The sequence below is a fragment of the Arachis duranensis genome, chromosome 2, assembly GCF_000817695.3.
Source record: "Arachis duranensis cultivar V14167 chromosome 2, aradu.V14167.gnm2.J7QH, whole genome shotgun sequence".
Taxonomy (NCBI): Eukaryota; Viridiplantae; Streptophyta; class Magnoliopsida; order Fabales; family Fabaceae; genus Arachis; species Arachis duranensis.
In genome coordinates, this window is record NC_029773.3 from 43,207,550 (window position 1) to 43,219,510 (window position 11,961).

Sequence of the window (11,961 nt, forward strand, 5' to 3'; positions counted from 1 at the left end):
ATTTGTACATTAAAATTATATAAAACATGACTTGAAGAAAACTTATTTTAATGAAACTTAGGACGCATTGACTATATTGCTATTGCAGTGACTCAATGAATGCGGTAGATTATAAATAAAAAGTTATTTTCGGATTATTAAATACAGGGTAATTGATTAACTCCTAGTAAAAAGAACTTGGATTGGCACAATTTTCTCATTTTAGAGGCCATTTTAAAAGCCGAAATATTAGCTTATTGTAACTAATGGAATGAAGGATCCTACATTTATGCATCTATCATAAATTGAATGAAGACCAACACTACAATAAATACCTTATAGAACTTCATCAATAACATTGACTATAAGAACACTATCTTAGATCAATTGTTATTGTATTCTTACTTGTTTTCAAGTCTAGCAAACAAATATGTCTAGTGCACAACAAAACTTCAATGCAGGCCAAGCTCAGGTTAACCACAAACTTAAATTTCGTGATTTTCTTCTTTTTTATGATATCTTCTTACATATTGTGGATATAATGTTAGAGAGACCATCCCATGTGCTAATTAATTAATCTTCATTTGTTTTATTAGGCCAAAACTGAAGCAAACTTTCAAGCTGCTAAGGATTCAGCTTCGGCAGCTGCAGATAGAGCTCAAGCAGCTTACAACACGACAGGACAAGCTCGTGAAGAAAACAAGGAGGAAGCTACTGGATTACTCCAACAGGTTACTATGAAATTCTAAAAAAGAAAACTGGACGATTAAAAATTATAGTTATGGTCAAAATCACAATTGACAACTATCTAAATAATTGTGACACATAATGAACCAATGATATATCATCAAGAAAATTATATGGTGTCTACACAATTTGTGTCTAATTTGTCTAACAGGTGAGAGGTGAAAAAATGGATTCCACCATTTATATATGTCTCCAAGTAGTTAAACATTTAGGCATGTGAAAAGACACTGTATAATTAATTATGTCAAATCACATTTGAATTTTTCAAGTAAACAAATCTTTTAATGAAAATAGAGAAGAATTAATTGTTGGACCATTTTATCATGTCTATTTTTGTGGGACTATGAAAATTTTTCTTTTTTGCAATTTTCTGTTGATGCCAAACTTATTTAGGGATCATTTTTATAGTATACTCTTTTGTGATATAGAAAATTGTGAAAAAAATAGTGCAGTTGAAATAATTATAGTCATAATTGTAGTTACAGTAATTCATCATTTAAAATCATGCAATGGAATAATTATTCCATCTCTTATATTTATTTTGGTACAAAATGATTTGTTGTTGAAACTATATGTTTTTACTGTAGACTGGGGAGCAAGTGAAGAACATGGCTCAAGGTGCTATGGACACTGTGAAGCACACACTTGGGATGGATAAAAACTGAAAGAATCCCATTTGATTGTTTTAGATAGTTTCTTTCAAATGGAAAATAATTTTATACATCATACATAATTTTTTTTAACAAAATATTGTGTTTTCCTAGTTGGCTAAATAAATATTTTATATTGATGTGGTACTAAGTTATGGAAATTTAATTCCGGTTGTAATGAATGTGTTATTTTTTTGGCTTAAATTAATGATAAGGTTTTCGTAACTACCTAGCATTCAGTCATATACTTTGTGTGTATTTTGTTGTAAAATAATAAACAAAAAAAATAAATGTAGAAATAAAATAGAAGAAAGATTAAAGAATTTTATCACTAAAATTTTTTTAATATGCATATCTCATTATACTTGAGATTTATAATACACTGTTTATAATAATATATTGTCTATAATAATATCTCATTATATTAATATCTCTCTGCATATACTAAATGCCTCTTGATTTTGCTTGTTCTATGTTATGCACTTTTTGAATAATTTCATAGCATATTCGTATAGGCAAAATTTTCATCAACACGGAACCTTTTTAAATATTGGTGTAAGGTTGGTTCCTAGTGATGAATCTACGTGTACGAAATCGCCAATTGAGAGAAATCTACTTGGTTCCATAACACTCCTTATATGTGTTAGATAAAGTTATGCCTCGATAAAATTATACTAAATAAAATTTTAAAGACAAAAAACCTTTAACAAAAAAAAAGAGAATGATGTTATTTATAATTTAAATTGTCTAATTTAAAATTTTGTTAAGAAAAATCTAACAAAGACAAAAATTCAACTAAAAAAAAGAATATAGTCTCTTCTCTTTAAAAATAAACAATATTTAAAATCTTAAATTTGATCTATTTTGATCTTGTATTTTCATTAATGAAAAAATGATATTAGAAATAAATAAATCTGTAAAATTATCACTTAATAATTTTTTAGTAACAATAATTAATTCTTTGACTAAGAACTTAAAAAAATATATTTTATTTTATTATTTTTAATGTATTCACTTTTAAGTTACGCATTACATAAATTTTACTATCCTTACATACACAATGTAGTTGGAATTATTTTGGATTATAGAATCCACATGATGGTTGAAAATATATTGAATCAAATGTCTAAGCAAGTAACTTTAATTTTGGGATAATCCTGTATCATGGTTCACTAGAGAAAAAAGTTCGCCAAATTGATTTTTTGGATAAAAACACTTGGTTAGCGACTTTATTCCATGGTTGTGTTAGGTAAGTGTCTTACCATATCAGTTTCTAGTGGTTAGGAAAGTTGGAATATAGTTTTGCATGAAAATGCCAAGTGAGTAAACTATCTTGTAACTTTCAAAAGAAACCTATAACACTTTTTGCACATAACTTGTAACTTCTGTGATATTCCTATAACAAGATTCAATAGTGAGAAAAGGCCACCGAGTTAGTTATTGATAAAACTAGTGTAAAATCTGTGTTACGTGCATGTTAAATATTGATACATTATAAAAATTTATTAGTATATATCTATTGATATTAATAGATATTACTTTTAAATTAAATAATTATTACTTTTAAATTAAAAAGTTTTTGTATATAAAAATCTATTATCCAATGTATAAAATTATTTCAACCTATATTTATAGAGGGTAAATAATCTTCATATTTATATAACTCGTATTAACATCCATTAAAAAAAAGGTGCTTACTAAAATTCATTTCATTAATTTTTATAAAATGAATTAGACGCTATTATTGTAAAAACTAAATTAAAAAAGTAATATAAAAAATATGTAAATTATATCCTATTAATAAGTTAAACTTTAACATGATTTTAACTAACATTAGTTAAAAGTAATTTTTTAATGTCGAATAAAAAATATCCTAACATAAATTATATGACATCAATCTAATTTTTAATCATAATTAATTTTATAAAATCACATTTATACCAATATCATTTGTCTATAAATACTTTCACATATGATAAAATTAGTGTTATTTTTAACATTCACTTTATGCCACTCTAAATAAGTAAATAGTATTTTCCATATAAGTTGTTGCACATTTGCATAAAAGGTTACTGATCTCTCTGCATAGCAATTAGAGCATCATTGGTGCGCAAAATTAGAACTCGTACAACTTAACCGGCAAGTGCACCAGGTCATCTAAGTAATACCTCAAGTGAGTAAAGGTCAATCCCACGCATATTGTCAGACTGAGCAAGTAATAGTTATTATGTTGGACTTAGTCAGGTAAACAGTAAAAGATGGTTGTTGTTGAAAACACATAAACAAATAAATACGAAAAGCAATAGAAGGTTTGGTGTAAAACAATGATGAAAAAACAGTTAAGGTCTCGGATTAAACCCTAATCCCTTCTTTTTAACTATTTTAACAATGAATAATTCATTCTATGGCAAATTATAAGTGATTAAACCCTAATCCCTTAGTGATTTAATCTCCTCTGATCCTCATCAAACGCCACTCCATTGATCATTCAATTTGAATTTGAGGGTGAAGTTTAGAAACCTAGTTTATACCACAAAGGCCCTAATCACCCCAAATCCCGACTGAACAGATATTCCTTGTCCCCAACAGGTTGTGGATTAGCCGTCTAAGAGGTGTGTTCTCAAGCTGTAGTTCAAGCGAACTCTCCCGAGTATCACAGGACCTCATGTAGAAAAAGGGTCTTACTCCCGTTCCACCCAGTTTCATTAGATTAAGAACGAAAACACACCTTAGAATTAAATCAAACATATATTAAAATAGATGAATAATAATAATATCAATCCATAGAAATAAATAGAGCTCCTAACTTTAACCATGAGGTTTAGTTCCTCATGACTTACAGAGAAAATAGGGTTCCAAAAAAGTGCAGAAGGAAGAAGATCCTCAAACCTAATTGATCTCCTCCTTTAAATAAAAAACTAATAATAAATTCTAACTTAAAAGATATTCTTTTAAAATAAAGATTACAAAGATAAAATAAGATACAATTAATAAGTGCAAAATCCACCTGGAAGCCCACTAGTGTGCAACTCTGATTGTAGGTTGGCGTTCAGCGCAAGGATTGGGCGTTGAATGCCAGAGAGGGAGAGCGTGTTCTGATCTCTTGCCCCCTTACTGGCGTTGAACTCTAGGTGGGTGTTCAGCGCCCAGGGGGGAGCTATCAACATTTTCCTTTCTTGCTCCAGACTTCTCCAAGCTGCTCCAAATTTCACCTAAAATCATAAAAACTCAAGAAAAACTTAAAATAGCATCCAAAGGTGATTCTTGCACTAAAATCAAGTAAAAGAAACTAAAATCTAATTAAAAATAATATAAAATTAACTAGAAAAAGGGTATAAGATGCTCACGCATCACAACACCAAACTTAAACTGTTGCTTGTACTCAAGCACCCAAAACAATATAGGACCAAGGAAGAGCAAACACACAAGATTAGGGTTGCTTTCAAGTTCAGGTCTACTTACTGAATAGGGCTAATAACACTCTATTTCTGAATAGCTTTGGCATCTCACTATCCCTTGAAGCTCAGAAATATTGGTGTCTTTAAGAACTAGAATTTGGATGATATTATTAATTCTCTTCTTTAGGATCTTGTTGATTCTTGAACGTAGCTTTTCTTTTCTTGGTGCTTTACACCTTTGAGCCAAGCTGTGACTCTAAGTGTTTTGTCTTCAAGCTTAGCTTGAAACATAAACACCACAAGCACTTAACTGGGGGAACCTTTTGGGTTCGACTTTTCATTTGCTTTTATCCCCTGACAGTGGTGCTCAGAGCCTTAGGCATACTCTATAACAGCATTGGGTTACGACTTTAAGTGTTCAGTCTCTAGAATTACTTGACACTTTCACACCACCAGCATATAGTTAGGGAAAACCACTCTTTTGAGCTTTCGATCATTTTTGACCACCTTAACCATTGATGCTCAAAATCTTGGACACTTTTTTTATTTCTCTTTTTATTTTCAATTCTTTTTGTTATTTCTTTTGCTTCAAGAATCAATCTTTTTCTTATTTCAGAGAATTAATAATACTTCTCTAAGTTCTTGTTCTTCAAGAACCAATATACTCAACTTCAAAATCAAATATGCACAGTTGATTCATACATTCAAAAAAGAGGGATAAGGTTAAAACATCAAAGTAATTAGAATAACTCATAATATAACTCAAGATCTTACGCATTTTACTACTTTTTCAATAGATTTTTCATTTTAAGCTTGATGCGTGAATACATAAGACATCTTTGAAAATTTTTCAGAAATAAACTACTAAACTAGAAAGCAAAGATATCCTAAGAGTGATCATGCAACTAGAATAAAAAACAGATAACATACTGAAGTACTAGGAAAACCGAGATAAAAAAGAGATAGGAAGAATAAAACTAGACCACCACAGTGATGGTGGTTGCTGCTCCCTCAAGGGAATCCTCTGGAGTGTTTAAGCTCCTCAATGTCACGCCCCTACCTCCTCTACTCCTCCAATATCCTTTTTTGATCTTTCATCATCTGATGGAAGAGAGCAGACTGGTTCTGATGTTTAGCATCAGCTGATCAACTGATGATGTCAGCTCCCCTAAAGATGTGGTCAACTGATCCCAGTAGTCATGGGGAGGGAAGTACATCCCCTGAGGTATCTCCGACATATCCTGTAGATGTGGTGGAGCTGGCTCTTACTTCAGTCCTTGCACGGGCTCCCTAGCATGCTCCATACCCTTCTTTATGATTGGTCTCTCCTTTTCAAACAGTGTATCTCCCTCTATGTAAGCTCCAACTGCTACACATAGACGCTGAATGAGATGAGGGAATGCCAGCCTCACAGAGGTCGAGGGCTTGTCCGCTATTCTGTACAACTTCTGAGGGATCACCTCATGCACCTCCACCTCATTGTCGAGCATAATGCAGTGAATCATCCCTGCTCGCTCGACAGTAACCTCAGAGTGGTTACTCGTAGGGATGATAGAACGTTGGATAAACTCTAACCATCCTCTAGACACCGGCCTAAGGTCAAGCCTACCCAGTTGGTAAGGCCAACCTTGAGCATCCTTCCTCCATTGAGCTCCAAGCATGCAGATGTCCGCAAGAACTTACTCCAACCTTTGGTCAGTGTTGACCCTTCGAGTGTATGAATAAGGGTCATCTCGTGGCTCTGGCAACTGTAGCGCCACCTTCACACTCTCAGGAATAAAATACATGATGTGCCCTTTGACCATGGTGCGCCAATTCTTTGGCTCCAGGTTCACTCTTGTATCGTGCTTCTTTGTGACCCAGGTGTTGGCATAGAACTCCTGCACCATAAATACTCCAACCTCGGTCATGGGGTTGGCCAGAATTTTCCAACCCTATCATTCTTCTTCCTCACCACGTCATAAAAAAGATCTTAATGCACCTTGGAGAAGAATCTTGCAAAATTCCATTGCTCAAAAGCGGGGGCTTTCTCCTTTCTTTTCCTTGAGGATTCTCCGGTCTTTGGTGCCATGGAGGTAAGATAAAAGAAGAAAAAAGCGGAGCATCCAACACCAAAATTAAAGATTTTGTTCGTCCCCGAGCAAATAAAAATATAAGAAAAGAAAAAGATAAGAAAATAGAAGGATGAGATAGAGGAGATAGGGTATAGGCTTCGACCTTTAGGTGAAGAGAGGGAAGAGATGAAGAAAGAAAATGTGTATGGTGAAGAGTATGGAAGAAGGGAAGAGTAGTAAAGGTGTGGTGAAAGTGGATGTGGATTCGGTTATGGGTAGGGAAAAATGGGGGAGAGGAGAATTGAATGTGGTTGTTGGAAAGAGAGATGGATAGGATTCATCAGAGGTGACTGGGTGGAGTGAAAGGTTGGGTGCGAGAATCAAAGGAAGTGATGGGTGATGGGATGGATGAATATAGATGAAAAAGTGGGTGAAAGAGGAGTGAGAATGGATAAGAGTGAGTAAATGGTGAAGTGGTTGGTGGTTTGGTGTTATCCATTAGCCAAAGGCTTCATAATTCAAATTTCACCATGCTGCCTCCTTGGGGTTGAACGCCAGGCTGGCGTTGAACGCCACCAGGGGGTTCTCTTTTTTTGGCATTCAATGCCAAGAACGGGCGTTGAACGCCCTAAGGGGACCAAAAATTGGTCGTGGCTACCTCCTATTTGGACATTTAACGTCCAAGCTTTCACTCCCCCTGGGCGGTGAGCGCCAAATCTGGCGTTTAACGCTAGCAGGGGGCATCCTACAGGGTATGCTATTTTTCCTTCTGCTCGTCTCTGTTCCTATTCTGAGTACTATACATGATCACAAACGTCAAAAAAGTGAGAAAACTAAGAAAATCAATAGAAAATAAAATGATATTAAATCACACTAAAATAGCATAAATGAAAGTAAAAGTAAACTATAGGATACATATGGTTTAGGTTGCCTCCCAACAAGCGCTTCTTTACCGTCATTAGCTTGACGAACAACTCCTTTTATGGAGGCTCATAGGGGTGATGCGAGAATTATCGTTGGTAAAGAATTTCACAAAATATTCACATTGCAAGTATAGTTCCAAAACAAAATACTCAAAATGCTGCCAAACTGGCGTTAAATGCCCATTCTGCTACCCTTACTGGCGTTTAATGCCAGCCAGACACCAGACACCCTTTTCTAGCGTTAAACGCTAGTCTGTGTGCCATTTCTAGTGTTTAACGCCCAGAATGCTGCCAGACTGGGCGTTAAACGCCCATTTTCCTATCCTTAATAGCGTTTAAACGCCAGTAGGCCTGTCCTCCAAGGTGTGCTGTTTTTGATTCCGCTTTAGTTCTCCAGCTATTTTTGTTACTCCACATGATCATCAACCTAAAGAAAACATAGACTAACACTAGAAAATAAAATGAAAAAGTAATTAATATAGATAAATAAGATTGGGTTGCCTCCCAATAAGCGTTTCTTTAATGTCAATAGCTTGACAGGAAGCTCTTACAGAGCTTCACATATGCTAAGAGCATGATTGTAGCCTTCTAACACCAAACTTAGAGTTTGAGTGTGAGGGCTCTGCTTGACTCTGTATGGAGATAATTGGATGAAGCTTTTCATGCTTCTTCTCCATGTTTACAGAAGAAAAACCTTGAGCCTTAAACACAAGGTAGTCCTTATTCAATTGAAGGACTAGCTCTCCTCTGTCCACATCAATCATAGCTCTTGATGTGGCTAGGAAGGGTCTTCCAAGGATGATGGATTCATCCTCATCCTTTTTGGTGTCTATGATTATGAAGTCAACAGGGATGTAGAGGTCTTCAACCTTTACCAAGACATCCTCTACAAGTCCATAAGCCTGTTTCATTGATTTGTCTGCCATCTCTAGTGAGATTCTTGCAGCTTGTACCTCAAAGATCCCTAGTTTCTCCATTACAGAGAGTGGCATGAGGTTTTTACCTGACTTCAGGTCACACAGAGCCTTCTCAAAGGTCATGGTGCCTATGGTACAAGGTATTAAGAACCTTTCGGGATCCGATTTCTTCTGAGGTAATGTCTGATGAACCCAGGCATTCAGTTCACTGATGAGCAATGGAGATTCATCATCCCAAGTCTCATTACCAAATAATGTGGCGTTCAGCTTCATGATTGCTCCTAGATACCGAGCAACTTTCTCTTCAACAATATCTTCATCCTCTTCAGAGGAAGAATACTCATCAGAGCTCATGAATGGCAACAGCAAGTTCAGTGGAATCTATATGGTCTCTATATGAGTCTTAGATTCCTTTGGTTCCTCATTAGGGAACCTCTTAGTGGTCAGTGGACGTCCACTGAGGTCTTCCTTACTGGAAATCACTGCCTCTTCCTCCTTTATAGGTTCGGCCATTTTGGTTATATTGATGGCGTTGCACTCTCTCTTTGGATTCTCTTCTGTATTGCTTGGGAGAGTACTAGGAGGAATTTTAGTAACTCTTTTACTCAGATGACCCACTTGTGCCTCCAAATTTCTGATGGAAGACCTTGTTTCAATCATGAAACTGAGAGTGGCCTAAGATAGATCAGAGACTATATTTGCTAAGCCAGAGGGGCTCTGCTCATATTTCTCTATCTGTTGCTGAGAAGATGATGGAAAAGGCTTGCTATTGCCAAACCTATTTCTCCCACCATTATTATTATTGAAGCCATGTTGAGACTTCTGTTGATCCTTCCAAGAGAAATTTGGATGATTTCTCCATGAAGGATTATAGGTGTTTCCATAGGATTCTCTCATGTAATTCACCTCTTCCATTGTATGATTCTCAGGGTCATAAGCTTCTCCTTCAGAGGAGGCTTCTTTAGTACTGCCAGCTGCATATTGCAATCCAGTCAGATTCTGAGAAATCATATTGACTTGCTGAGTCAATATTTTATTCTGAGCCAATATGGCATTCAGAGTATCAATCTCAAGAACTCCTTTCTTCTGAGTCATCCCATTATTGACAGGATTTCTTTCAGAAGTGTACATGAACTGGTTATTTGAAACCATCTCAATGAGTTCCTGGGCTTCTGAAGGTGTTTTCAGATGAAGAGATCCACCAGTAGAATGGTCCAATGACATCTTGGATAATTCAAACAGACCATCATAGAATATACATATGATGCTCCATTCTGGAAGCATGTCAAAAGGACACCTTTTGGTTAATTGCTTGTATCTTTCCCAAGCTTCATAGAGAGATTCACCTTCCTTCTGTTTGAAGGTTTGGACTTCCACTCTAAGCTTGCTCATCTTTTGAGGGGGAAAGAATTTAGTCAAGAAAGCATTGACCAACTTATCCGAATAGTTCAGGCTTTCTCAAAGTTGTGAGTCCAATCATATCCTAGCTCTGTCTCTTACAGCAAAAGGAAAAAGCATAAGTCTGTATACCTCAGGATTAACCCCATTGGTCTTAATAGTATCACAGATCTGCAAGAATTCAGCTAAGAACTGATAAGGATCTCCCGATAGAAGTCCATGAAACTTGCAATTCTGCTGCATTAGAGAAACTAGTTGAGGCTTAAGCTCAAAGTTGTTTGCTCCAATGGCAGGAATGGAGATGCTTCTTCCGTAGAAGTTGGAAGTTGGTGCAGTATAGTCACCAAGCATCTTCCTTGCATCTCTAGCATTGTTGTTGGGTTCGGCTGCCATGTCTGCTTCTTTTTCGAAGGTTTCTATAAGGTCTTCTCCGAAGTGTTGTGCTTTAGCTTCTCTTAGCTTCCTCTTCAGAGTCCTTTCAGGTTCAGGATCAGCCTCAACAAGAATGTCCTTATTATTGTTCCTACTCATGTAAAAGGAGAGAACACAGGGAGTAGTGGAATCCTCTATGTCACAGTATAGAGATTTCTTGAGATGTCAGAAGAAAAGAAGAATAGAAGAATAACGTAGAGAGAGGATAAGAAGAATTTGAACAGAGAGAAGAGAGAGGGTTCGAATTATAAGTAGAAGGGAAGTGATAGCAAATAAATAGAAAGATATGAGAGAGAGAGAGTATTCGAAAATTAAAAATAAAACAATCAGTTAATTAAAAAGATTTTTGAAAAAGTGGTTAGTGATTTTTGAAAATTGGAAGTGGAAAAGTGGTTTGGTGGTTTTGAAAAAGATAAGAAATAGTAGTTAGTTGAAAAAAAGATTTGAAAATAATTTTGAAAAGATAAGAAGTTAGAAAAACATTTAGATATTGAAATTTTAAAAAGATAAGATTGAGATTTATTTTGAAAAAGAATTGAAAAAGAAATTAAAAAGATTTTATTTTTAAAATTAAAGTTGATGACTTGACTAACAAGAAACTCAAAGATATGATTCTAGAATTCAAAGATTGAACCTTTCTTAACAAGAAAGTAACAAACTTGAAATTTTGAATCAAAACATTAATTGTTAGCAAGGCTTTTCGAAAATATTAAATAAGGTTAAGAAAAAGATTTTTGAAAAATTAGTTTGAAATTTTTCAAAAACATTAAAAAAAAATTGAAAGATGAACGTTTAAAATATGTTTGATGCAAAAAGTTATGAATTAAAACATGAAAAATTGAAAAAATTTGAATTGGAAACAAAATTACCTCCCTTGTGTCATCCTAGCGTTAAACGCCAGAATGGATGGCTACCTCTATGGGCATTTAGCGCCCAGCCAGATACCCTGGCTGGCGTTAAATGCCAGGAATCCTTCTTTACTGGGCGTTTTTCTAAACGCCCAGAATGCTGCCATTTCTGGCGTTAAACGCCTAGAATGCTGCCCATTCTGGCATTTAACGCCCAGAATGATACCTTTACTGTAAATGCCTAGAATGATAGTGGTGCACGAAATTGTGATCATCAATGGCACCATCAATATGGTACGCTCAATTGCAATCTCAACTCTTTATCACAACTTCGCACAACTAACCAGCAAGTGCAATGGGTCGTCCAAGTAAAAAACCTTACGCAAGTAAGGGTCGATCCCACGGAGATTGTTGGTATAAAGCAAGCTATGGTCATCTTGTAAATCTCAGTCAGGCGGATTCAAATGGTTATGGAGGATTAATGATATCTTAGAACAAGAATAATAAAAAATAAAATAAAGATAGAGATACTTATGTAATTCATTGGTGAGAATTTCAGATAAGCGTATGGAGATGCTCTGTCCCTTCCGTCTCTCTGCTTTCTACTGTCTTCAT

The 11,961-nt window shown here is 35.2% G+C and overlaps 1 protein-coding gene and 1 non-coding gene across 2 annotated transcripts; both read left to right on the forward strand.

The window, feature by feature from the left end:
• Nucleotides 1-329: 329 nt before the first annotated feature.
• LOC107474262 (late embryogenesis abundant protein 1) lies at nt 330-1,441 on the forward strand. The gene is made up of 3 exons (XM_016093866.3): nt 330-451; nt 576-710; nt 1,314-1,441. The coding sequence occupies exons 1-3, from the start codon at nt 410-412 to the stop codon at nt 1,389-1,391; spliced, it is 255 nt and encodes an 84-aa protein (XP_015949352.1). The 5' UTR covers nt 330-409; the 3' UTR covers nt 1,392-1,441.
• Nucleotides 1,442-9,946: 8,505 nt separating this feature from the next.
• On the forward strand, nt 9,947-10,054 carry LOC127745150 (small nucleolar RNA R71). Its single transcript, XR_008006346.1, has one exon. It is a non-coding gene; the product is annotated as a small nucleolar RNA R71 (small nucleolar RNA).
• Nucleotides 10,055-11,961: the final 1,907 nt, after the last annotated feature.